Consider the following 27,933-nt stretch of genomic DNA (forward strand, 5'->3'; position numbering starts at 1 on the left):
AACCTCATACCATCTAACTTTTAATTATTTTACCCAAATACTATGCTTTATAAACCTCAACATTTTTATTGCTTTTGGAAAGCATCAGGGTTTGGAAGACTATCTGCTCCTTCTAAATAGCAGTGTAGTATAGTGGAAATCTAAAATACAATGTAGTGTAGGAGAAATCTGACCTCCTTAAAATCTGGGACATTTTACATCTTGGTTACATTGCCTGACCCTCAAATTTCTTACCTGTAAAACAGTAACAGTAGTTACATGAGGGTCTTTTTGTGAAATAATTATGCACAATGTTTTCAGTCTCTAGAGTAGACATTAAATACATGATTTACTGTTAATACGGTCTTTTAAAAGGCAAAAAGTAGTTGAGCAAGTAATCATGTTTTATTTGGCATGGTGTTAGTGGGTGGCTGGGAGGAAAAGTGAAACAATGTTCCTTTACCCTCCTAACCACTTAATTTCTTGCTATCATGTGTGATACAGTTTTACCATGCATTTTAGTCTTAATATTTCTAAAGCAAAATTGAGATAAAACGTCAGTTCATGCTGTAATCTTGAAATTTACTAGGTACCTATAGTGCATGATTCACAGAATTTACTACATTGAATACCAAGTCAAATAACAACCTTAAAGAAACTTTTGACTTATTAATATGTGAGAAATATCAAACGGGTACAATATGAGTATGTGTGTATGTTATTGTATATGCACATAAGAAAATCTCGGTGGACATTAGTAAATGCGCTGTTTGTTTTCTGTGTAATGCGAGTGTGTTTCTTTAGACGTTTTCTTTCCCCGTTCATTTATAGTAGAATCTTGGCACTCACCCTTGCACTAGGAATACTACATGCATCGCTTCCTCCAATTCGAACACCAGGGTTGCTCTGTGGCTCATCCAGTAGCAGGTGTGAAACATTGATATAAACAGAATTTTGTCTACCAAAGCCAAAATCCTCCCATTTCCAGTCTCTACCAGCCAGTGAAACACTAATACCAAACTTACTTCCAAATTCAAGTCTCAGGCATCACAGTTCATTATGCTTCCTGCCAAAACTACTGGCCCATGGAAACTCCTAAAAATTAAGGCAGAGTGAAATTTTTGTCAAATATCGTGTGATTTTAGGTGACACACTCCTAGTTTTGCAGCTTTTTCTGAAATTAGTAAATTGAAATTGTATTGCAGTTAATTACTGAATAACATTTCTCTTTGAATATAGCAAACTGCCTAATTATAACAGAACTGTTCACTGTATATCTCAAAATATTGTGGGGAAAAAAGTTCAGAAATCTGTAGATTCTCAATAAAATTTCTGCATTTTAACATTCTAAGGGATTTGGAATAATTAATGGATAGAATCATTTGACCAAACCATTTGTATCAATAAAACTGATTTATGTAAAACAATTTAGATTTAAAGGTTACATAATTTCAGAACATAGAATTCATATAGCTTCTTTAAAACTTTTTTGGAAGGGTGGTTCAGGGGGCAAGACTCGTATAAACAATTTGATAAATTTAAAATACAGTTTTAAAGGCAGTAGAATTAAAAATCGATCTTAGGAAGATTAAGCTTGAACAGGCATTTATTACCTTAATTATTTGGAATGTTAGGCAATATTTATTAGGAAATGTTTTCTCTATCATTTTTTAAAGACCGGTACTTTTATAACCACGTGTATACCAAAGCTTTGTTAACATCTTTCAGGATGCATTTTTGTGATATTGATAGAGTGGTATTCAGACTACTGTAATACATGTTCCCTTAAATCCAGTCAACCATCATAGTGTACAAGATTTGAATAAGATAATCTCTATAAGGTACAGATAATGTGTAAAATGATATATCAATAAATTTTGAACAAATATTTACACTGTAAGTCTGTGGAAGATGCAGGAATTTGGGTCATAATTCTTAGCTGCTTATCCAGATTTTTCCCTATTAGATGCTGTGGGAATAGTAATCAGTACTTACAAAGACATCATGTCTAATACATGTAGGGAGTTAGGTGCTCAAGTTAGTGCATTTTTGGTTTTGGTATTATTTTTAGGTAGGTACCGTACAAAACATGTAGAGGCTGTGTACATTATCATATACCTCCTTTAAAACACTGGTATCCTGAGCTGACAGGATAGTAAGAGAAGTTGGCAAGAGAATCAAAACGTAGGATAGAGTACTGTGGCAAGTGATGAAACCAGAAACCCAGCACTTTGAGGATTAATAGCAAGTGACACAGGGAGCAATGAAAGAGCTATGATTCAAAGGAGAACTAATAAAATTAGTATAGCATTAAAGATTTTGAATCAGCAGTTCACAGTTCTCCCATAATAAGAACATCAAGTACAGACAATTTTTAGTTTAAGAATAATGTCTATTCAGAAAGAGAAAAACAAATACTGTATGTTAACACATATATATGGAATCTAAAAAAAAAAAAAAAAAGGTTCTGAAGAACCTAGGGGCAGGACAGGAATAAAGATGCAGATGTAGAGAATGGACTTGAGGACACAGGGAGGGGGAAGGGTAAGCTGGGATGAAGTGAGAGAGTGGCATGGACTTATATACACTACCAAATGTAAAACAGATAACTAGTGGGAAGCAGCCGCATAGCACAGGGACATCAGCTCAGTGTTGTGACCACCTAGAGGGGTGGGAGAGGGAGGGTGGGAGGGAGATGCAAGAGGGAAGAGATATGGAGATATATGTATATGTATAGCTGATTCACTTTGTTATACAGCAGAAACTAACACAACATTGTAAAGCAATTATACTCTAATAAAGATGTTAAAAAAAAAGAATATCTATTTTTCAAAAATTATAATTATATTCAAGTTCTCCCAAAAAACAGATTGAGGGACTAAATACTCTCTACCTCATTTTATGAGGTTTGTGTAACTTCAAATTAAAATCATGCATGAAAGTTGCATACCAGCTTTACTTATAAAAATAGACATGATAATTGTGAATAAAATGTTTTCAAAATAAATCACATAATAGCTAAAAATCATAATGCATTCTACTAAGTAGAGTTAATTTTTGGAATGCAAGTTTGAGTTAATGCTAAAAAATTTCAATTAAGGTAATCCACCCTATTAAGAAAAGGATAATATTATTGTCTTAATAAATGCATCAGAATTTCTGATAAAATTCAATACCTAATTATAAAACAGCTCCTATCAAAATGAGAGGAACATATTTAATCTAATATTTAGAAATAACTATCACAACTTTTTATTAAATATCTTCTGGAGGTTTAAGCCTGCTTAGTAATCAAAAAATTACAATCTATAAATGACTAGAAAGGTAGTGATAAAGCTTCATTATTTGCTTATCATATTTTTAATGAAGAAAACTAAGAAAAAGATAAAAATATTATAATTAGAGTCTAGCAGGATTACTTGATAGAACAATGGAATAGTATTCCTCTACACCATCAATAAGCAGAAACTATTTTAATTTTAAAACATTTTTATGTTAACACTAACTGGGTATTTGATAATATTAAGGGCTTATTGTTATTTTATTATAAGGATGATATTTCTCCTGATATTGATCTTGTCTCAGTGTAATTCTAATCATAATCTTGATATGGAAATTCATACACTCATTTTAATATTAGTATGGAAGAGAAAAAGAAAAACATAAGATGTTCCTGAGGAAGAACAAGTAGGAGGACTTGCCCTTCTGAATACGGAGGCATATTGTAAGGTAATAATAATTAAAATAGAATATTTCTATGAAGATGGATCAAAAGGACTAATGGAATTGACTAAGGAGCTGAGTCAGACTCACAGACATGTACAAATTTGTATATGACTGTCACTGCACATGAGTGAAGAATATGACAAAGGGGACTAGGATGATTATTCATATGGAAAAAAGTAATATTTCATGCATTCCTACCCCATACCACACACACACACACACACACACACACACACACACACACACACACACACACACAAATATCCCAAGTAAACATTGAAATGTGAAAAACTTAATTCTTTAAAACTTTTATGAGAATGACTTCATTACCTCAGGTTTGAGAGGAATTTCTTTTTTTTTAAATTAATTAATTAATTTATGGCTGTGTTGGGTCTTTGTTGCTGTGCGTGGGCTTCTCATTGTGGTGGCTTCTCTTTGTTGTGAAGCACAGGCTCTAGGCACATGGGCTTCCGTAGCTGTAGCACATGGGCTCAGTAGTTGTGGCTCGTGGGCTCTAGAGCACAGGCTTAGTAGTTATGGCGCATGGGCTTAGTTGCTCCGTGGCATGTGGGATCTTCCTGGACCAGGGCTCGAACCTGTGTCCCCTGCATTGGCAGGCAGATTCTTAACCACTGTGCCACCAGGGAAATCCCTGAGAGGAATTTCTTAAGCACACCAGGAAAATGTGCAAACCATTACACTGTATTTAAAAAAACATGTACACAAAGTCTCTCTGGAGCAAATGACACCATGCTGTGGCCAGCTTATGACACTGTACATTCTATTAAAAACAAACAAGAAACCAAAAACCTTTAAAAAATGCACATTAAGATTATAAACTTTTATAATACCATAAAACAAGACATTGAAAATGAAAGAGAAGCCAAAAACTGGGAGAAGATAAGTACCCTATACCTGACCTAAAAATATTATCAGGAATACACAAAAGCTTCCATAAATGTGGGCAAAAGACACAGATAGTCATTGCATAGAAAGGGAATATGGGTGGCTAAATAATACATGAAAAAATCTTCATTAGTAATCATGGAAATGCAAATTAAAATCATAGTTGGATACAATTTTACCTTTATTGGATAGCAAAAGTTAGATACTCTAAAAATAGGACCTCTTAAATAATGCTGGTAGTACAACAAGCTTTGGAAAACTATTTAGCATACCCTGTAACCCCAGTGACAGTATTTCTGAGTTACATAATGATATACAATTTTACACCCACTACCCTTGGTAAAAATATAAGATAAAATAAAATAAAAGACAATACCAGGTATTGGTGAGGAATGGAAGAATAAGTTTCATGCAGACCTGGCAGCAGTGTATTCAGAACTTTTAAAAAAGCATTTTGGCATTTTTGATTAAAGTTATACAAGCACATAACCTATGGACCAGTAAGTCCTTCCCTAGAGAAGTTCTTGCATGTATCTATTAGGAAACATAGACAAGAATGATCAATGCAGGATTATTTGTAATAATGAAAAACAAAACAACTTTAAAATACTTGTCTCAGGAAACTGATAATAAACCTGGAGGAATCTCAGAAATTTAATACTGAGTGAAAATCAAATCACAAAAGAATATACGTATATTTACAATAATCATCATATTGTAAGTTGCTAAGAGAGTAGATCTTTTTTTTTGTTTTTTAAGTTAATTAATTAATTAATTAATTTTTGGCTGTGTTGGGTCTTTGTTTCTGTGCGAGGGCTTTCTCTAGTTGCGGCGAGCGGGGGCCACTCTCACTATCACGGCCTCTCTTGTTGCGGAGCACAGGCTCCAGACACGCAGGCTCAGTAGTTGTGGCTCACGGGCCTAGTTGCTCCGCGGCATGTGGAATCTTCGCAGACCAGGGCTCGAACCCATGTCCCCAGCATTGGCAGGCAGATTCTCAACCACTGTGCCACCAGGGAAGCCCAGAGAGTAGATCTTAAATGTTCTCACCACAAAAAATAAATGATAGCTATGTGATGTGCTGAAGGTGTTAGCTAATGCTATGGTGGTAATCATTTTGTAATATATAAGTGTATCAAATCATCATGTTGTACACTTTAAACTTACGTAATGTCATATGTCAATATATGTAAAAAAAGAATATATAGAAGATACCAATTATATAAAGGTAGAAACTCAAAGCCTAAGGAATGAACTGTTAAGGACTTATAGATACATACATATTAAATCTATAAAAAGAAGACAAAGGAAGCCACAAAAAGAGAAAAAAGATTGGTGATTACCCTGGGGGCCAGGGTAACTGATGAAATAAAGACTATCTAGAGGACTTCAGTAATATTAGAGGTGTTATACTTCATAGGCTGGGTCATTCTTTCATTATTCTTCATAAGTTATATATGTTATATATTATATATTCAATCTTTTCATAACATTGAAAAATGAAATTATAATACAAAAAGTATATATCCTTTAAATTGAAAGTGAAATAGAGAATACAAATATCCTTTACTCAGTAATTTTAGCTTAATAGTGAATAATATTTAGAAATTCTCCAGCATTGAGACAAATTACTAATTCTTCAGTTGAGTCCCTAAAGTAGTATTTTATTTACCTTTCAAGGCCATATTGTATAACATAAACATCTTGAAACGTTTTTTTGTGTTGCTTACACTGTAAAGCACTTTGAACCTGAGACTAGCAAAAGAAATGGCAGAGTAAACATCTTGCCTATTAATTGGTAGACTTATGGTCATCAATTGACTGGGTAGAGGAGCAAAAAAAAAAAAAAAAAAGTCTAAAGTAGTATTAAAATTTCTCTTCTCTTTTTCTGTTAATGTTGACTGTACATAGTCAAATTTGCATGAATAAAAAGTGTGTATTCTGCAACTCCACTTTATACATATTACAAAAGGACATTATTGATTATTAATTTCCAAATGGCTTTTTCATCAAACTGAGTTAAGTTTCAATTCAATTAGTTTACTTGCCCTGTCCAAAATACTGCAGAAAGAACTGCAGTTAGGAACAAAGAAAGAGAGTTGCAGAGGCAGAGATCAGATACAGCAGTGAAAGAACAGGGAAGAGAGCAAGATGAGGGAGTAGGAAATTCTAGCCTGTATTCAGCCCTCCTCCCCACCAACCAAAAAAAAAAAAAAAAAAAAAAATTAGATACCCAGGCACTAAAATAGGTCTGGGAGGGCTATGGCAACACCCTGGATCAAAAAAAAAAAAAAAAGGAGAAAGGATTGTGGGGGAGATCAGTTTAGCTGGGGCATCCAAAGATGGCTAGGAACCAAGAAGGGTGGAGGCTATTGGTATCAACCATGCAGAGGATGCCACCATGGTCCCCAGTGGTTGGTTCTGTGGAGGATCCTAACAATCTTGTCACTCAGGACTGTAACACCCCAACAGCCACAAACTCCCCACAGTTTTCATGGTAGGAGGCCCCAAAACGTTCTGGCATGGACTTCAGCAACCTGATGCTTAGAGGATACCAGCAGCTTTCACCACTGAGGTAACCAAAAGCCGTCACTGCTGCAGACTCCCTGGAGAGGGAGGTGCTACTGTCCCTCTCCACACCCAAAGGAATTGCTGTTGCAGAGTCCCCAGAACCTGGGCTGCCAACCACCCCCCCCAACCATGCACATTCCCCAGAACTCAGAGCCATGGCTATTCTGCTATACCTGCACTTTAGACCTGGATATAGCTGCCATTCCATGTGTTCTTGTGACTTAGGCAATAGAGTCACTGCCACTGTAGGCTGACGAGTATCCTGGATCCTGGGAGCTGCTATCACTCTACAAGCACCTGTACTCCAGACCCTGGCTTTGTGATTGCTTATGGGTGTCCATTCATCAGACACCCATGTCACCCTCACTGTAATAGCCCTGCAAGCCAACCAGGCACCAAGAGGGATCCCTTCAGCCAAAACATCCTACATGGGAGAAAAAGAGACAAGGAGTCCCCAGCAGCCTTTGCTACCAAACAGCCCTCACTGCTACTGTGTACAGCCACAACCTTGGCCACTGAGGACCCCTACAATCTTATATCAGACAAAATAGACTTACTTCAAACACTGTAAAGACACAAAGAACGTCATTATGTAATTACAAAGGGATTGATTCATTAAGAGTATGCAACAATTGTAAATATATAGGTACTGAACACTGACACCTATATTAAGCAAACATTAACAGATCTGAACAATATAATAATAGTTGGGGACTCCAATACCCAACTTTAAACAATGGATATATCATCCAGACAGAAAATCAGTAAAGAAATATTGAATATGAACTACACTTTAGACCAAATGAACCTAACAGACATATACAAGATATTCTACCCAACAACAACAGAATACACCTTCTTTTCAAGCACACATAGAACATCTCCAGGATGGATCATAATTTAGGTCACAAAACAAGACTTAGCAAATTTAAGAAGTATGAAATCGTATCAAATATCTTTTCTGACCACAGTGGTATAAAACTAGAGCTCAGTAATAGGAAGAAAGCTGGAAAAATTTTAAACATGGAAATTAAACAACATACTCCTGAGTAACCAGTGTGTCATGGAAGAAATCAAAAGGGAAATAAAAATACATCTTGAGAAAAAATGGAACAGAACATATGAATACTTATGGGATGCAGCAAAGGCAGTTTTAAAAAGAAGTTTATAGAGATAAATACTTTAAGAAAAAAGAGAGATCTTAAATGTGCAATCTAACTTTACGCCTGAAGAAAGTAGAAAGAGAACAAACTAAGCCCAAAGTTAGCAGAAAGATGGGAATAACAAAGATCAGGAAATAACAGAAATCAATGAAATAGAGACGAGCAAAACAATGGAAAAGATCAATGAAACTGAGCTATATTTTTGAAAAGATAAACAACATCAACAAACCTTTAGCTAGACTAAGAAAAAAGAAGACTCAAATAAAATCTGAGATAAAGGAGGAGACATTACAACTGCCACCACAGAAATACAAAGGAACTTAAGAGACTACTATGAACAAATATCAGCCAACAAATTGGAAGCCTAGAATAAAGGATAAAATCCTTCGGAATAAATTTAACCAAGGAGGTGAAAGACCTGTACACTGAAAACTTTAAGACTGATGAAAAAAATTAAGACACAAATCAATGGAAAGATATCTCATATTCTTATTTGAAGAATTAATATTGTTAAAATGTCCACACTACCCAAAGCAATCTGCAGATTCAATGTAATCCCTATCAAAATTCCAGTGGCATTTCTAAAATTTATGTGGAACCACAAAAGACATTGAATAGCCAATGCAATCTTGAGAAAAAAGAACAAAGCTGGACACATCACACTTGTTGATTTCAAACTATATTACAAAGCTATAGTGATCAAAAGATTATTTTGTCATCCAAACACATCAATGATCTGTTTGATCAAAAATGATCAATGAAACAAATTAATCATAGAAAATCAGTCAATGGAACAGAATAGAGAGCCCAGAAATAAACCCAATATATATGGTCAACTAATTTTTGGCCAAGGAGGCAAGAACACAATGGGGAAAGAATAGTGTCTTTAATAAATTGTATCAGGAAAACTGAATATACACATGCAAAAGAAACCCCTATCTTACACCATCATAAATATTAATTTGAAATGGATTAAGGACTTAAATGTAAGACCCGAAACTGCAATACTCCTAAAAAGGAATACTTCTTGACATTGGTCTTGGCAATTTTTTATTTTTTTTTTGGATAAGACAACGAGCACAGGCACAAAGCAAAAATATACACGTTGGACTACACCAAACTAAAAAGCTTATGCGCAGCAAAGGAAATGATTAACAAAATAAAAAGGCAACCTATGGAATAGGAGAAAATACCCAACATATAGCTAATAAGGGGATAATATCTAAAATATATAAGAAACTCACAATTTGATAGCCAAAAAAAAAAAAAACCAATCCAGTTAAAAACTGGGCAAAGGACCTTAATATTTCTCCAAAGAAGATATACAGATAACCAATAGATACGTGAAAGGTTCTCAACATCATCAGGGAATACAAAGCAAAACCACAATGAAATATCACCTCACACCTGTTAGGAGGGCTGTCAAAAAGACTAGGTAGCAAATGCTGGTGAGGGTGTGAAGAAAAGGTGAAATTGTACACTGTTGGTGGGAATGTAAACTGGTAGAGCCATTATGGAAAACAGTATAGAGGTTCCTCAAAAAATTAAATCTAGAACTACCACAATTCAGCTGTACTACTTCTGTGTATATATCCAAAGAAAATGAAATCAGTATCTAAAAGAGATATCTGCACTTCCATGTTTATTGCAGCATTATTCACAATAGCCAAAGTATGAAAACAACCTAAGTGTTCGTGGACAGATGAATGGATAAAGAAAAGTGGTGTGTATATACAATGGAATATTATTCGGCCTTAAAAAAGACCATGCCATTTGCGACAATGTAGATGAATTCAGAGAACACTGCAATAAGTGCGATAAGCAAGACCAAGAAAGCCAGAGACTGCATCATATCACTTATATGTTGAATCTTAAAAGAAAAAAGTCAAACTATTGGAAACAGGGTAGAATCATAGTTGTCAGGGACTGGGAGTTGAGGGAAATGGGGAGATGTTGGTCAAGGAATTAGAAGCCTTCAGTTATAAGATGAATAAGTTCTGAGAATCTAATGCATAGCATGGTGACTATAGTTAACAATACTGTATTGTATTCTTGAATTTTGCCAAGAGAGTAGATCTTAAGTGCTCTCAACATACACACACACACACAACTAAGTAACAAAGGTGAGTTGATGGATGTGTTAATTTGACTGTGATAATCACTTCACAACATACATGTATATCAAATCATCATGTTATACACTTTAAATATATACAATTTCATTTGTCAATTATACCTCAAAAAGCCTCCCCACCAAAATAAGAAAAAAAAAAATACAAGGCTGACCAGTATTATTCCGAATAAAAAGTAGAATTCTTCCCATAAGTTTTCCCATAAAATTTACATGACACTGATCATTGGTCAAATTAGATATTTTTTAAAAAAAGAATAGAAATAACCTTAAAAAGATAGAAAACAACTGGTAAATTGTCATCGTACCTTCCTGTATACACCAACTTTTAAGCTATGTCAACAGACCTTTTTTCTTCAGTAATGCTTTCCTATACCATCTTATGTATTTTTTTTCCATTGTGGCTGTTTCTTATTCTTTTTTCAAATATGTTTCATTTGAGGGTTCTTGAATAAACAGCGTCCTAAAATAAGTATGTGTGACAAAAATAATTTGATGGGCAAAAATGACAACTATAGTAAAATATCCACTTAGGTATTAGTTTGGATAGCAATACAATGCTTATAGGAAGATAAATTTTTGCCAAAAAAAGAGCTGGTTCCTTTGCATTTTAGCCCAAAACAAAGCAAAACTTTATTAGATTTTTATTTTTTAATTTCCCGTATCTCATGCTTTTCTAGGTTCTATGCATGTTTTAAACAGAGCTTGTCTGGTTTCTAGGATGTCCTAAGCAAAAATAGTGTCATTATGGGTTATGGAACAAGTATAGGAATAAATATATAGAGTACACAGCAAGCACACACAAAAATTAACTTCATATTGGTTTGACAATCTGTGGTTGGTTTTACCACAATATACTGATTTTATTGCATATCATTATGTTCATAGCATCATGTAATTTGGCATGTAATTTGTATCAGAAGAGTTCCCTCTGAATCATTTTTTAAATACCAATAGCTGTGTATTAATCACATAGCTTTATATGTAATCATATTAACTATAGTGCAGAAGTGTCTCAATCAACATGACTCCTAGTTTTGGAGCTGATTTTTAAATAGATTATGTTGTTGTCAATAGAAGGATCAGAAGTAAGAAAAGAGCTAGTTGGTATTAATTATTCTCTTCTCTGTAGTCCCATAGTCCTTGATTAGTTCTTAATTTGAGTTTAATTCATTCTGCTTTGATTTTGTATAATTTCTGTAAAGCTCATCACCTCTACCAAATTGTGAATTTCTTGTGTAGTGTCCTGTCTCATGCATCTTTCACATCCCACATCTATTAATAATGGTTCGTATGCTGAACAACCATAACTTGAAAGAACAAAGATTTCCTTTTTTTTTTAGAATATGCCTTTTAAATTTCTTTCAGAAATTTGGTACAACTGTACAAAAGTGAAAATGACATAGAAATTTCAAAGAAGATTAAAACTCAGTGGACTTCTTTGGGCCTGGAAGACGTACAGTTTGTAAATTACTCTGTGCTGCTGAACCTGCCAGGCACTTCTCCCAGCTCAGTGACTCTGAGCAGCAGTGGCCAGTGCTTTCATCCTAATGGCCAGCCTTGCAGCGAAGAAGCCAGACAACACAGCAGCCAAGATCTGCTCTACTCATATGCAGCCTATTCTGCCAGCGGAACTCTCAAGGTAATATGACCATTTGTCTCTGTCATTTACAGTGAAATGAAATTAGAAAACAACAGCTTTCATCTAAATTGAACTAACTGGCAAGAAGCAACATACCAAAATAACCATTAAATGTGCTCAGTGTGGAGATGCCAGGAAAGGGGAAGGAAGATTTGAATTGCCTGCCCCTTTTCCTGTCATATTTTGAAAGTGAAAACATGTTAGAAGAATTTAATTTAAACGTGTTGAGTGTGTGACCGAGTCGTTCACATTTTGCTTAATCCTCACACTGTGAGTTCATTTCGTTCTTTGGTTCTGAAGAGGCAAATGTTAATAGATCAATGTGGACAGAAAGAATAGAAACGGAGGCAGTTGTGTTTTGAAATTGTGTATGCGCACAAGAAATGAAGTGGAAAATTGATGTGATTATTCACACATTTAAGATTTGACATACAGTGTGTCTGCTTTCTGATGGAAAATATAAACAAGGGACCAGGTGTGAATTATTGCTTTAGTCTTTCTGGGTTAGCTGGTTTTTTGACGTGGTGGTTTTTTGGCATTGTGGTTAAGTGCACAGCTTCTAGAGCCACGTGGACTAGTTTCACATCTCAGCTCCCCAATTACCACTGTTAATTAAGCATATAGGGCTGAGTTCTCTCATCTCTGTAATGGGGATAATGATAGTTCCAGCTTCATAAGCTTGTTATGAGTATTAAATTAATTAATACATGTAAATCTTGGAGGATAGAGCTTAGCCTATGGTAAGGACAAGAGAGCAGTCAGATACCATAGCATTTAATTGGTCACTAGTTTCCTTTATATAGGCAACTTTGCCATCTCCATGGAAAAGTCTCATTTGAATAAACACATTCAGTTTTTTTTTATAAAACTATTGATTTCTTCTATAGACTTTATATGAATGAAATGCTGTTTCTGATTGTTGATTATTGGCACAGATTTTTAAGAATCCAACTTATTATTAACTCTGATTAAGATGATTAATTTAAATCACTTAAAGTTACGTTGCAGAAATACATGCTTGTTCCCAATTTAAAAAAATTTTTTTTTCGGGTGCGGCATGAGGAGAAGCAGCTAACCAGTGCTTTGGCATTGTTCTTGTTCTGTGTTGTAACATTCTCTGCTATGTAGCAGAACTGCGTATAACCAGCACCACCTTGAAAGCCTTTTTATTAATTAAAAGTTAACATAATATTAAATGTCTGTAATATTTTTGGTGTAGGACTCAGGATTTGACTTGGTGAATATACACTATGTCTGATAGGCAATAATGGAAAAGTACCTGCGTACTAATAGAAATAGAGGGAGACTGCCAGCATTCTTTCTTCGGTTCAGAAACTTTGGTCTCAAGTCGAGATTCTAAAGTTACCCCACGTATTTTAGCCTCCCAACCCTGCATAAGCCCCACACATTTCCAGGCTCCTCTTTATCCTGGTTGATTCAAGTATAGCACAGTCATCTCCTTCCTTAAACAAAAACATGTCCAAAACACAGAACAACAACAAAACCCCAGAAGCTTGAGTGGATCCTTGGAATCACCCCCATCTATTTTCTTCCCAATTTCCTCTGGCAAACATTCATTATTCCTCGACTGAGGTGATATGGAAAAGCCGTGGAACTATAGCTTGTGTCTCAGTTGCCTCAGTGTGTACCCGTTTAATAATCGCCTGGGCACATTGGATTTTTTTTTTTATATTCCTATGTAACCATATCTCTGAGGGATTTTCACACATTTATCTTATCAGTTATAAGTGTTTAAATTTTCTCTTTGTTTCATATAAAAGAAAACCAAGGTCTGCTATAGAATCATGGAAGTAGTTAAGTGTCTGCCAAGTCATAAGTCATGGAACTCTAGTATTATCTTGGTAGGAATGTAAATTGGTGCAGCCACTATGGAAAACAGTATGGAGGTTCCTCAAAAAACTAAAAACAGAACTACCACATGACCGAGCAATTTCACTTCTGGGTATATATTCGAAGAAAACAAAAACACTAACTCAAAAAAATACACCCACCCCAATGTTCATAGCAGTGTAATTTTTTACACACAGGTGCCCACACACAATGGAATATTAGCCATAAAAAATGAAATTTTGCCATTTGAAACAACATGGATGGACCTGGAGGGTATTATGCTTAGTGAAATGTCAGACAGAGAAAGGCAAATACTCTATTTTATCACTTATGTGTGGAATCTAAAAAATAAAGTGAATGAATATAACAAAATACAAAGAGACTCACAGATATAGACAACAAACTAGTGGTTACCAGTGAGGAGAGGGAAGGCAAAGGGCAAGATAGGAGATAAAGGAATACAAATTACTATATATAAAGTAAATAAGCTACAAAGATATATTGTACAGCACAGGGAATATAGCCAATATTTTATAATAACTTTAAATGGAGTATAATCTATAAAAATATTGAATCACTATGTTGCATACCTGAAACCAATATTATAAATCAACTTTACTTGAATTTTAAAAATACCATTTTTAATAAAGAAGTGCTGAAAAAGATTTTAAATAATATAGCTATTAAAAGGGAGAAATAAAGTTAGCTATAGATGTAGAAGTGTATTCCATGTTTGAAATATTAGGCCTAGATAGAAGGGAATAATGTTAAAGGAACTAAAATGCAATTATGGATAAAACAAACACTTTGTATTTGAAGAACATAATTTAAGAAATTAACCGTGCAAATTAGATGACGACACTGGCAATAAGTATTTTTAGAATTATGTTAATAATTCAAATCTATTACACTAAGTACATAATAATTTAAATATTTATATAAATAAAGGACGTAATGTGATATTGACTTTTTAAACTTTTATATATTAGGATTATAATTTTCAAAAGCAAAGCAATTTCTTGGTGACTATTTTATATGCATATAGAATACTTGCATATATTTTATATACATGTTTTAGATAGGTGTATTACTGAAACTCACATATTCTAATTAATAGGACACTGGTGAATTTTCTGTGTCTCTTCAGACTATTTCCCAATTCAAATCAAGCTTGAGAGGTTGCTGCTGCTGATTCAGGCATACCTACTTTTTGATTTTGAGTACATTGTGTTTGCATGAATTTCTATCAGGCAGCGCCATTAACAAGTTCTTAAATTATTCTAGTCTGACTGCCAGCAAAGCTCCCCACTACTTTTGCTTTTGACAAGGTTATTTGTAGAAGAGCCATGCCCTTTTTCTTTGAAGAGCCGTCATGTCCATTCATCATATGACCATTTTGTATAAGCTTCCAATTTTTGCTTTCTGCTAACAGTCTAAACAGCATTTTTGATATCTGAGATCTGCTTCGAAAACCTACTTAGTGCCAGCATGATGGATGGCGTACTTTGCAACTTTTTGTAATTCATTGTGCACTGGAAAGGTGACATTGTTTACCCCATCATAATGACAGGTGGGTCAGTAAAATGGTCCTAAGGAGAGTTGTCCTGTCAGACGCAAAATACATATTAAAATGGATACATAAATAATTTAGCATGAGTGAGGTTAGCTTCAGGGAGTAAACAGTGATTTATATTTTTATTAAAGGGAAATATCAACTATAATTTCATCATAATGTTAAAGACATTGATAGTGCTGGCAATGTCTAGTCAGTTTTATAAGTAGAATATATGGCTTTATGTAATTCCTGTGCAGTTATTTCTTTCTTTTTTTATTTTTTTTTCCAGTTATTTCTTTTGTCCTTTGTGAAACCCGTGCAGGTACAGAAAAGCAAAGGGAACAATTAGTATTTAATATAGGTTGGTCAGATTGAGTCTACCATGTTCTTACTTTGAATAAGGGATTTGTTTTTATTCCAATACATTTATAAATTTTGAAGTTTTCTTTCTGTTAAGCATTATTTTGTATCGGGAAGACAAACCAAGTGATGCAGTTTTATGAAGAAACATTTTCAACAGCTCATTAGCTGCACATGAAATATTGTTACCAACACACTTCTCACTATCCCATTCCTCATGAAAGCATAGTTCAAGAGCCCAGACTGGCAACCTTCCTTATCAGTTGCACATCTGTGGATTGGTTGCTTCAATTCTCTAAGCCTCAAAAGTCCTTATCTGTATAAGGGGAATAGTAATAGTACCTCAAATGATTGTTGTGAGGAAGAAATGATAGAAACCATGTCAAGGGCCTGGAACTTAGAAGCACTCAATAAATGTTAGCTATTGTTGTTATTAGTAGTTGGTATAAAGTAGATGCATTTAAATGGGAGAAATTAAGAAAATATCAGAACTATATATCATAAAATTTGGAGTACAAATTTTTACCACATTGTCAATACAATCTTCCTGTCTTCTATTTAACATGACAAATATTAATCATTAGGGAGGAAAATGCCTTAAGTATGAATACATAATAAAATAAATATAATTCCCTGACCATATTTTTCATTTAAAACTGAAAGCTCAAATAAATGAAATATTTTATTTTTGAATGCAGAATGGCAAGTCATGTCAAGTTGGGCCTGAAGAGCATTGCTTGTCTGTTTTGTGAAATACCATGACATAGTTTAACACATGAAATCTGAACACTGCATCAAATATTTTGTCAAAAAGTCTTAAAGAGAAAATAATCGCTGCATGGAACCCTTGGATAACTTGTAATCAGATGTCTATTTTCTCACGGCTAGGAAGACTTTGTCTTCCTCTTTTATTTTTTTATATTCTCAAACAAAGGCAAAATGATCAGTGCTATGGCAGAAGGCAAAGCTATATGTATTTAGCTCTGAATGCTTCCTGTTACAGATAAAAATATCGGAAAGCTAAAGGAATAGAATGAAATTGTATGATTGTCTGGGTATGAAGGTGAGGCTGCTCTCTCACAAATAAAGAAATGTGAGCTTCGAGCAGTTTTTCAATGCTGAAAAGGATTTTGCATTTTATTTGTCTCCCCTCTTTTGTGGAATCCATCTTTTGGTCAACAGTGCACAAATGTGAGATGAATGGCTTTGAACAAAGTTGTATGTAAGTGATTCACTTAAAAAAATCTAGATAAAATCCCTTGGTTTAATATGACCTTCTGTTTCTGATTTCACAAGCTCTGTGCAGTAACTAACTGAGTTAGCAAAATAATTTCATAGCCGGCTGCTTTTTTTTTTTTTTTTTCAAGATAGTCCATGGGATTAGTTTCTACATATTTAAGGTATATATTTTTCCTGGATTTAAAATTTTGTAGAGAGAAGCATTTACAAATAAAAAAGTGATCTATCACAACATAGTGTCCATAGTGAGATATTTGTTAGGGAGGTTACATCTTATTCCTGGGAAAGAATAAAAGCCTATTTTATGAAATAAAAATTTACAACAAAGACAGTTGAATTCACCTAAACAGTTAAAGTACAATGGACTATTTTTCTTCCTCTTCATTAGAAGAAATACAGCATTTTGAGGGAGAAAGTGTTTGACTACAGATTTCTAATTTGACTAAAGTTATTTCTAAAGATTCTGAATCACCATAATTGTTGTTTGACAGAAAATTCTAGGTCAGAATTTTTAGTTTTAATATACGTTAAAGCACACCACTTACAATGTTTTGATAACATAACTTTCTTAACAGATTTAATATATAGTTCAATTTTCATAAAATGCCAGTATACAGTTTACAAGTAAGATTTACCTCATTTCATTGGACGCTGCAAATTCAGTCTTTTCAGAACTAGAGAGATCTGTGCAAAAGTTGATCCTTAGGTTTGTGCACTATTTCAATACATTAATATAGTTGATTTTAAAGGAAGCAGAATTCTATCATATTAATTTCATGGTCTCCAGGAAGAATTCTCTTGAATTAATTTGCAACTCCTTCAATATCCTTACCTTAATAAGTTGAGTATCATTTATTAAATAAAGTACCCTCTGATTATTAATCTGTTTTTCCTTGTATTTTAATTTGATACTGAAAGATAAACTGACTGATATAGAATTTAGCCTGCTGGCTGTCACTAATGTAGCAAGAAACACTCAACATTTAGCAAGTATATACTGAGTGCCCTTTTTTATGCCGATCACAAGAGCAAAATGATCCATAAGAAAGCTTTGGACACTGCCCACATGTAGCTGGCAGTCTAACAGGGGAAACTTGCTATTAGGTAAGCAGTTACACAACTGCATGGTGCCATCCTGCTATGAAAACTAGCAAGTTACCTAAATATTCTAGACTCCGTTTCCTCATCTGTATAGTGGGCAGAAATATCGAGAAATATGAATGTTCTGAAGATTGACTGAAAACAACTGATGTAATCTCCATGGTAAAATGTCTAGCACAGAGGACATAAATGGTTAAGTACTGATTTTCGTTTTCCTTTTTATCATAACAGCCCTGGCCAATTTAACCCTTCTTATAATACACATGTGCGTGCATGTGATCTCTCCCTCTCTCTCTCTTTCTTCCTCCCTCTCTCTCTCTCTCTCTCTCTCTCTTTCTTCCTCCCTCCCTCTCTGTCTCTCTCCCTCTAAGGTTCTGTATTCAATTTCCAGTTTTCCAACAGCTGGGGTTCCCTGTGAACCTCCTCTTGCTCTTATCTCTCTCTTGCCGTTACCCACCTCTTGCCCTGACCTACTTCTGAATTTTTTCCACTTTGCCAAGACCTAGGCACACGCTTCAACCCACATCTCTAATGCATATCTTTTTTTTTTTCTAAATTACCTAGAAAATCCTTAAAGAGTGTATTTTTTTCTTCCCAACAATTTGTTTTCTTAATCTAGTATACATTCTTATCCCACGTTTGCATTATTTTGCTTGTTGACTTTGGAGATTACTGACATAAATATGGAAATGTAATCCTGACAGAACTTTGCTTCACTTTGGTTAAATTTCTATATTACAGTACTTTTTAACTTAATTTTCTCTTCTTTAGATGAATGTGCTTTATATGTTAGATTATAAAACATTTCACAAGTTGTTAAAAATGATTACTATATGCCAAGACAAGTGACTACTCTGGCTTTTCTTTGTTTTTTCTGCTTTCAAAACATGGTCACTGTACACAAATAAAATAAAATAAATTATTCACTGTGCCATTAAACATTGCATTTAGTACATCATTGTAGCAAATATTTTTTCAGCATGTGTTTATATTACAGTAATAAAAAGTGATAAAATTGACAAGCCATCCCTTTCTCTGACCTTTTACACTGAAGACAGCAGAATGGATTGTGTGTCTCATGCTTAATGCTGAATTCAGTTGGGATATACTAGTTTTTTTGTTTGTTTGTTTTTTGTTTTTTTTTTAAAACAACAGCTCCTGTTTATTTTTTTATTTTTATTTATTTATTTATTTATGGCTGTGTTGGGTCTTCGTTTCTGTGCGAGGGCTTTCTCTAGTTGTGGCAAGCAGGGGCCACTCTTCATCGTGGTGCACGGGCCTCTCACTATCGCGGCCTCTCTTGTTGCGGAGCACAGGCTCCAGACGCGCAGGCTCAGTAGTTGTGGCTCACAGGCCTAGTCACTCCGCGGCATGTGGGATCTTCCCAGACCAGGGCTCGAACCCGTGTCCGCTGCATTGACAGGCAGATTCTCAACCACTGCGCCACCAGGGAAGCCCAGGGATATACTAGTTTAGCACACTTGCTGGTGTCCTTTCTGATCGGTTGGGAGTCTATTTTAACTGATTAGTTCTTCTGCTGTTCTAGTAATTAAATATTTTAAATAACTAAATATTATTTAAATTATTAATAGCTTTTTAATACTAAAATACTTAATATTTTATATATCTGGATGCTTATGCCAACCCCATCTTAACTCTAGAATACTGTTTTGAGAAGGAGTTTGAAAGGATTGATTAGTGATATCTGCCACAAGGGTGGGAGGAAGCAGCATTGACTTTTGTGTTTTAATACATTGTGGTTTTCATAATAAGGTCTATGATGGAAAGCTCTTCAGTGAACTTGAAAAAAAGAACTAAGAAAGTTCTAACAATCTTTGAATTTTGAACTCTTCATCATTACTAATATACTATTTTTTTAGAAAGGATAACAGTAAATATGGGAGATTATTCTGATTTTACAAGTTTTTAATAAACATAAGCACTTTAATTTGAAGAATATTCAAAAGCTAGATTACATAAAGTAGTAGTAAATTTCTAAAGTAAAATTTGTATTTGGATGAATAGTACTTCTGATAACCCTGTATTTTGTCAGTATGAGAACTGCTTGGGTTTACCATTTCTGACTTTGAGTAGAAAATTACTGTTTTAGTCAAAGCAGGCTTTTCAAATATTCTGTACATTCAGAATCTCTCTTAGAGAAAACTGGGAGGAGTCAGAGTGATTGATTTGGTTGAAAATGTCAAGTCTGAAAAATTTCAAGGCATACATCATTTCATAAGCATGAATAATTTTTGCTACCTCAGGTAGAAGAGAAACATGGCCCTGGATTGTTCCTCAATGTGGAACCCAGGCCACCAGCAGGTGGAGGGCCCCAGAAACACTTCTCTGACCTGGCTACTTTCCTTGATTGTTCTATTTATTTTAGTTAGCTTGTTTACTACAGAAAATAATAATTCTATTCATTTCTCTTGTTTATTCTCTTCTGTTGCTTCTTCTCAGAATAGTCTCTCCACTTTTCCATAGAACATTTAATGCTATAGAATGTCACTTTTTGATGTTTTGATTTTTAGTCATTGCTAATTATTTGGTTTATGATTCCTTCTAATCACATATTTTACAGTGGATAGAAGATAATTGTATTTTAATGTTTGTTTCTAAAGGGTACCAGTATCCTCTTAGCTGTTTCTATGTGGCCCATCTGTTGTCATGCCGATACTTTTTCTTTTTTAACAAAGTATAAATATTTGATTTTCTGTTACAATTGTTGTTTTTTAAGTTCTTTGTTCAAAAATTAACGTATAAAATTTAAATAAAAATTAATGTGTAGACTTTTTAATATTTCTCTCTGGTAAAAAAAAAAAAATTAAAACAGAGCTAGTTTCCTTTCACTCTGCACCTCTCATTTACTCTTTCCTATGTGTCAGGAAGTCCTCTCTGTGTTAGGGAAAAACTGGTACACATAGAGTAAATAGTTCAACAAGCACCTACATTCCTGTTCACTTGACATTTCCCAAAGACTACTCAGATGTGACTTAATCCTTGATATTTGGACATAAATTAAACATGGTACGCCAACTGGTAAGCGGACGGTTTTCTAGCGTGACAGAGTACATGCAATAAAGAGAGGTTCATTGTAGCAACAAGAATGGTTGGAAAAAATGGCTTGACATTTTATCATATCATTGTATATTGATTTGTCTCAGAAAAGTTCAATGTGCTTTCTTGCATCTGTGATTTTCAGTTTGCTTGAAGGTAAATATGAAAGACTTTTGGAAAGGACCTGGTTCAGAAGCATCCTTTGAAGACAGTAGATAATTTTTATTATCACCTGTCAAACTGTCAGAACATTGAGACTTCTGTAAATATTTCCTTTTAATGCATAGCCTCAAAGTACATAAACCAAAATAAATTCATAAAATGATGCCTGTTTTGGGGAATATTTTTGTGGGATAAAACCCTCTTACATGTTAAAATGCTTTAATCATTGATATATGCTATTTATGGAAGATCTCTTTAATTGAAATTGCCATTTTTGATGTCATTTACAGAATTGGTATTTTAGTAACTGCCATATTTTTCTGGTATGTACACAAACAAAAAGTCATAGTCTGCCCTACATGCTCTCAGACCAGTATGATTTTTCCCCAAACCTCTCCTAAATATGAAAAGTATGTTCATTAATATAACCAAATGAATAATATCTCTGCTTTAAGATGCTATCAGTGAATCATAATTAGTAGATAACTTAGAAAGTTGAAATGGAAAATATGAGTTCTCTCATTTTTACAATACGATCATTAATATTATGTGACCATTTATTTAATACAGCTTTAAAATTGTAGATCAATATTTATATGGTAATGGTATCAGCAGACTCAAAAATCAAATTAATAAGACACTGATTTAATCACATTTTAATAGGAGCAAAATTTTGATCAAAAACCATTCTGACACAAGTAACTTTAACAATTAGGTTTTCTTGGCAAATACATTTGAAAGTATAGCTTAACTTTAGGGAGATACTGTAAACTGTAATCATTTCAATTCAAGACAGATAAGCCAACAATGTATGTAGGACACCAGGGTGAGAATGGATGTGTGATGGACCCTTTACTGAGGAAATTACCCTGTAATTGAAATTGAAACTGATAGACACATATATGCAAAAAGAGATGAGTCTTAAGAGAGGCAGAAACAGATCACTGTGGGAATCAAAGTAAAAAGATAAGTTCACATATAATTGGGCAACAGGTAAATATAATTCCTCAGGGAGGTAACATTTGAAATGGGTTTTAAAGTATTAGTAAAGTTTTTATAGAAGCAGATGAAGGTAATGGCTAAGGAAATATTTCATGCCAGAAATGTTTCCTTGAATAGTTAGATTTACCGATCTCTTGTTATTCACATGTTCTTCAAATGAGTCTTCTGTGGAGGCACTTTGTATACAATTGGCTAAAGTACGTTATAGCTCTGACTGAGAAGGGTGGGAAGTGAGATGTCTGGATTCTTCATCTCCATTCTTTCACTATTTGCCACCACTAACATTTTATCAACACCTCAACGTAGATATGCTATACGTTGAAACAGCACATTTATTTATTTTTAACATCTTTATTGGAGTATAATTGCCTTACATTGTTGTGTTAGTTTCTGCTGTATAACAAAGTGAATCAGCTATACGTATACTTATATCCTCATATCCTCTCCCTCTTGCGTCTCCCTCCAACCCTCCCTATTCCACCCCTCTAGGTGGTCACAAAGCACCGAGTTGATCTCCCTGTGCCATGTGGCTGCTTCCCACTAGCTCTCTGTTTTACATTTGGTAGTGTATATATGTCCATGCCACTCTCTCACTTCATCCCAGCTTAACCTTCCCCCTCCCCGTGTCCTCAAGACCATTCTCTACGTCTCCGTCTTTATTCCTGTCCTGACCCTAGGCTCTTCAGAACCAACTTTTCTTTATGATTCCATATATATGTGTTAGCATACGGTATTTGTTTTTCTCTTTCTGACTTACTTCACTCTGTATGACAGATTCTACGACCATCCGCCTCACTACAGATAACTCAATTTCATTTCTGTTTATGGCTGAGTAATATTGCACTGTATATATGTGCCACATCTTCTTTATCCATTCTTCTGACAATGGACCCTTAGGTTGCTTCCATGTCCTGGCTATTGTAAATAGTGCTGCAATGAACATTGTGGTACATGACTCTTTTTCAATTATGGTTTTCTCAGGGTATATGCCCAGTACTGGGATTGCTGGGTCATATGGTACTTCTATTGTTAGTTTCGTAAGGAACCTCCATAATGTTCTCCATAGTGGCGGTATCAATTTACATTCCCACTAACAGTGTAGGAGGGTTCCCTTTTCTCCACACCCTTTCTAGCATTTATTGTTTGTAGATTTTTTGATGATGGCCATTCTGACTGGTGTGAGGTGATACCTCATTGTAGTTTTGATTTGCAATTCTCTAGTGATTAGTGATGTTGAGCATCCTTTCATGTGCTTGTTGGCAATCTGTATATCTTCTTTGGAGAAATGTCTGTGTAGGTCTTCTGCCCATTTTTGGATTGCATTGTTTGTTTTTTTGATATTGAGCTGCATGAGCTGTTTGTATATTTTGGAGATTAATCCTTTGTCAGTTGTTTCGTTGGCAAATATTTTCTCCCATTCTGAAGGTTGTCTTTTCGTCTTGTTTATGATTTCCTTTGCTGTGCAATATCTATTAAGTTTCATTAGGTCCCATTTGTTTATTTTTGTTTTTATTTCCATTTCTCTAGGAGGTGGGTCAAAAAGGATCTTTCTGTGATGTATGTCATAGAGTGTTCTGCTTATGTTTTCCTCTAAGAGTTTTATAGTGTCTGGCCTTAAATTATGGTCTTTAATCCGTTTTGAGTTTACTTTTGTGTATGGTGTTAGGGAGTGTTCTAATTTCATTCTTTTACAGGTAGCTTTCCAGTTTCCCAGCACCACTTATTGAAGAGACTGTCTTTTCTCCATTGTATATCTTTGCCTCCTTTGTCAAAGATAAGGTGACCATATGAGCATGGGTTTCTCTTTGGGCTCTATATCCTGTTCCATTGATGTGTATTTCTGTTTTTGTGCCACTAACATACTATCTTTATTACTGTAGCTTTGTAGTATAGTCTGAAGTCAGGGAACCTGATTCCTCCAGCTCCGTTTTTCTTTCTCAAGATTGCTTTGGCTATTCGGGGTCTTTTGTGTTTCCAAACAAATTGTGACATTTTTTGTTCTAGTTCTGTGAAAAATGCCATTGGTAGTTTGATAAGGATTGCACTGAATCTGTAGATTGCTTTGGGTAGTATAGCCATTTTCACAATGTTGATTCTTCCAATCCAGGAACAGGGTATATCTCTCCATCTGTTTGTATCATCTTTAATTTCTTTTATTGGTGTCTTATAGTTTTGTGCATACAGGTCTTTTGTCTCCTTAGATTGGTTTATTCCTAGGTATTTTATTCTTTTTGTTGCCATGGTAAATGGGAGTATTTCCTTAATTTCTCTTTCAGATTTTTCATCATTAGTGTATAGGAATACAAGAGATTTCTGTGCATTAATTTTTATCCTGCTACTTTACCCAATTCATTGATTAGATCTAGTAGTTTTCTGGTAGCATCTTTAAGATTCTCTATGTATAGTATCATGTCATCTGCAAACAGTGACAGCTTGACTTCTTCTTTTCCAATTTGGATTCCTTTTATTTCTATTTCTTCTCTGATTGCTGTGGCTAAAACTTCCAAAACTATGTTGAATAATAGTGGTGAGGTGGGCAACCTTGTCTTCCTGATCTTAGTGGAAATGGTTTCAGTTTTTCACCATTGAGAACGATGTTGGCTGTGGGTTTGTCATATACGGTCTCTTTTATGTTGAGGTATGTTCCCTCTATGCCTACTTTCTGGAGAGTTTTTTATCATAAATGATGTTGAATTTTGTCAAAAGTTTTTTCTGCATGTATTGAGATGATCATATGGTTTTCCTCCTTCAATTTGTGAATATGGCGTTTCACATTGATTGATTTGCGTATATTGAGGAATCCTTGCATTCCTGGGATAAACCCCACTTGATCATGGTGCATGATCCTTTTAATGTGTTTTTGGATTCTGTTTGCTAGTATTTTGTTGAGGATTTCTGCATCTTTGTTCATCAGAAATATTGGCCTGTAGTTTTCTTTTTTTTGATATCTTTGCCTGGTTATGGTATCAGGGTAATGGTGACCTTGTAGAATGAATTTGGGAGTGTTCCTTCCTCTGGTATATTTTGGAAGAGTTTGAGAAGGATAGGTGTTAGCTCTTCTCTAAATATTTGATAGAATTCACCTGTGAAGCCACCTGGTCCCCGGCTTTTATTTGTTGGAAGATTTTTAATCACACTTTCAATTTCAGTGCTTGTGATTGGTCTGTTTATATTTTCTATTTCTTCCTGGTTCAGTCTTGGAAGGTTGTGCTTTTCTAAGAATTTGTCCATTTCTTCCAGGTTGTCCACTTTATTGGCATAGAGTTGCTTGAAGTAATTTCTTATGATCCTTTGCATTTCTGCAATGTCAGTTGTTACTTCTCCTTTTTCATTTCTAATTCTGTTGATTTGAGTCTTCTCTCTTTTTTTTCTTGATGAGTCTGGCTAATGGTTTATCAAATTTTTTATCTTCTGAAAGAACCAGCTTTTAGTTTTGTTGATCTTTGCTATCGTTTCCTTCAATTCTTTTTCGTTTATTTCTAATCTGATCTTTATGATTTCTTTCCTTCTGCTAACTTTGGGGTTTTTTTGTTCTTCTTTCTCTAATTGCTTTAGGTGTAAGGTTAGGTTGTTTATTTGAGAATTTTCTTGTTTCTTGAGGTAGGATTGTAATGCTATAAACTTCCCTTTTAGAACTGTTTTGCTACATCCCATAGGTTTTGGGCCGTCGTGTTTTCATTGTCATTTGTTTGTAGGTATTTTTGATTTCCTCTTTGATTTCATCAGTTATCTCTTGGTTATTTAGTAGCCTATTGTTTCGCCTCCATGTGTTTGTATTTTTTACAGTTTTTTCCTGTAATTGATATCTAGTCTCATAGCGTTGAGGTCGGAAAAGATACTTGATACTATTCCAAGTTTGTTAAATTGACCAAGGTTTGATTCGTGACCCAGGATATGATGTATCCTGGAGAATGCTCTATAAGCACTTGAGGAGAAAGTGTATTCTGTTGTTTTTGGATGGAATGTCCTATAAATATCAATTAAGTCCATCTTGTTTAATGTGTCACTTAAAGCTTGTGTTTCCTTATTTATTTTCATTTTGGTTGATCTGTCCATTGGTGAAAGTGGGGTGTTAAAGTCCCCTTCTATTACTGTGTTACTGCCTCAGTTATTCTGCTATTGATTCCTTCTAGAGAATTTTCAATTTCATTTATTGTGCTGTTCATCATTGTTTGTTTGCTCTCTCGTTCTTCTAGGTCCTTGTTAAACGTTTCTTGTATTTTCTCCATTCTAGTTTCAAGATTTGGGACCATCTTTACTATCATTACTCTGAATTCTTTTTCAGGTAGACTGCCTATTTCCTCTTCATTTATTTGGTCAGGTGGGTTTTTACCTTGCTCATTCATCTGCTGCGTATTTCTCTGTTTTCTCATTTTGCTTAACTTACTGTATGGGGTCTCCTTTTTCTTAGGCTGCAGGTTTGTAGTTCCCATTGTTTTTGGTGTCTGCCCCCAGTGGCTAAGGTTGTTCTTTGGGTTGTGTAGGCTTCCTGGTGGAGGGGCCTTGTGCCTTTGTTCTGGTGGATGTTGCTGGATCTTGTCTTTCTGGTGGGCAGGACCATGTTCAGTGGTGTGTTTTGTGGTGTCTGTGAGTTTATTATGATTTTAGTCAGCCTCTCTGCTAATGGGTGTGGTTGTGTTCCTCTCTTGCTAGTTGTTTGGCGTGAGTTGTCCAGCACTGGAGCTTGGTGGTTGTTGAGTGGAGCTGGGTCTTAGCACTGAGTTGGACATCTCTGGTGGACCTCTTGCCGATTGTAATTACATGGGGCTGGGAGGTCTCTGATGGTCCAATCTCCTGAACTCGGCTCTCCCACCTCAAAGCCTCAGGCCTGACATCCGGCCGGAGCACCAAGACCCTGTCAGCCACATGGCTTAGAAGAAAAAGGAGAAAAAAAAAAAGGTAGAAAAAAATAAAATGAAATGAATAAAGTTATTAAAATAAAATATTTTTTAAAAGTATTAAAATAAAAAAATTAAAAAGTAATTAAAAAAAGAAAAAATAAGAAGAGAGCCACCAAACCAATAAACAAATCCACCAGTGACAACAAGTGCTAAAAACTAAACTAGGATAAACATAAAAATCAGAAACTTGTCAGTTTCATACAGCAAACCCCAAGTCTACAGTTGCTCCCAAAGTCCACCACCTCAATTTTTAGATGATTTGTTGTCCATTCAGGTATTCCACAGATGCAGGGTACATCAAGTTGATTGTGGAGATTTAATCCGCTGCTCCTGAGGCTGCTGGGAGAGATTTTCCTTTCTCTTCTTTGTTCGCACAGCTCCTGGGGTTCAGCTTTGGATTTGGCCCCGCCTCTGCATGTAGGTTGCTTGAGGGCCTCTGTTCTTTTCTCAGACAGGATGGGGTTAAAGTAGCAGCTGATTAGGGGGATCGGGCTCACTCAGACCGGGGGGAGGGAGGGGCACGGAGGAGGCGGGGCGAGCCTGCGGCGGCAGAGGCCGGCATTACGTTGCATCAGTCTGAGGCACAC

The 27,933-nt window shown here is 35.0% G+C and overlaps 1 protein-coding gene across 5 annotated transcripts in view; it reads left to right on the top strand.

The window, feature by feature from the left end:
- Positions 1-27,933, top strand: part of NAALADL2 (N-acetylated alpha-linked acidic dipeptidase like 2) — a 1,434,969-nt gene that overhangs the window by 756,299 nt on the left and 650,737 nt on the right. For all 5 annotated transcript variants that reach the window (XM_082458958.1, XM_082458959.1, XM_082458957.1 and 2 more), the window contains one exon: positions 11,845-12,118. In XM_082458958.1, coding sequence (XP_082315084.1) covers positions 11,845-12,118 — 274 coding nt within the window. The remainder of the gene's footprint in view (positions 1-11,844; positions 12,119-27,933) is intronic.

The sequence above is a fragment of the Balaenoptera physalus genome (assembly GCF_965194825.1).
Source record: "Balaenoptera physalus genome assembly, chromosome: 4".
Lineage (NCBI taxonomy): Eukaryota > Metazoa > Chordata > Mammalia > Artiodactyla > Balaenopteridae > Balaenoptera > Balaenoptera physalus.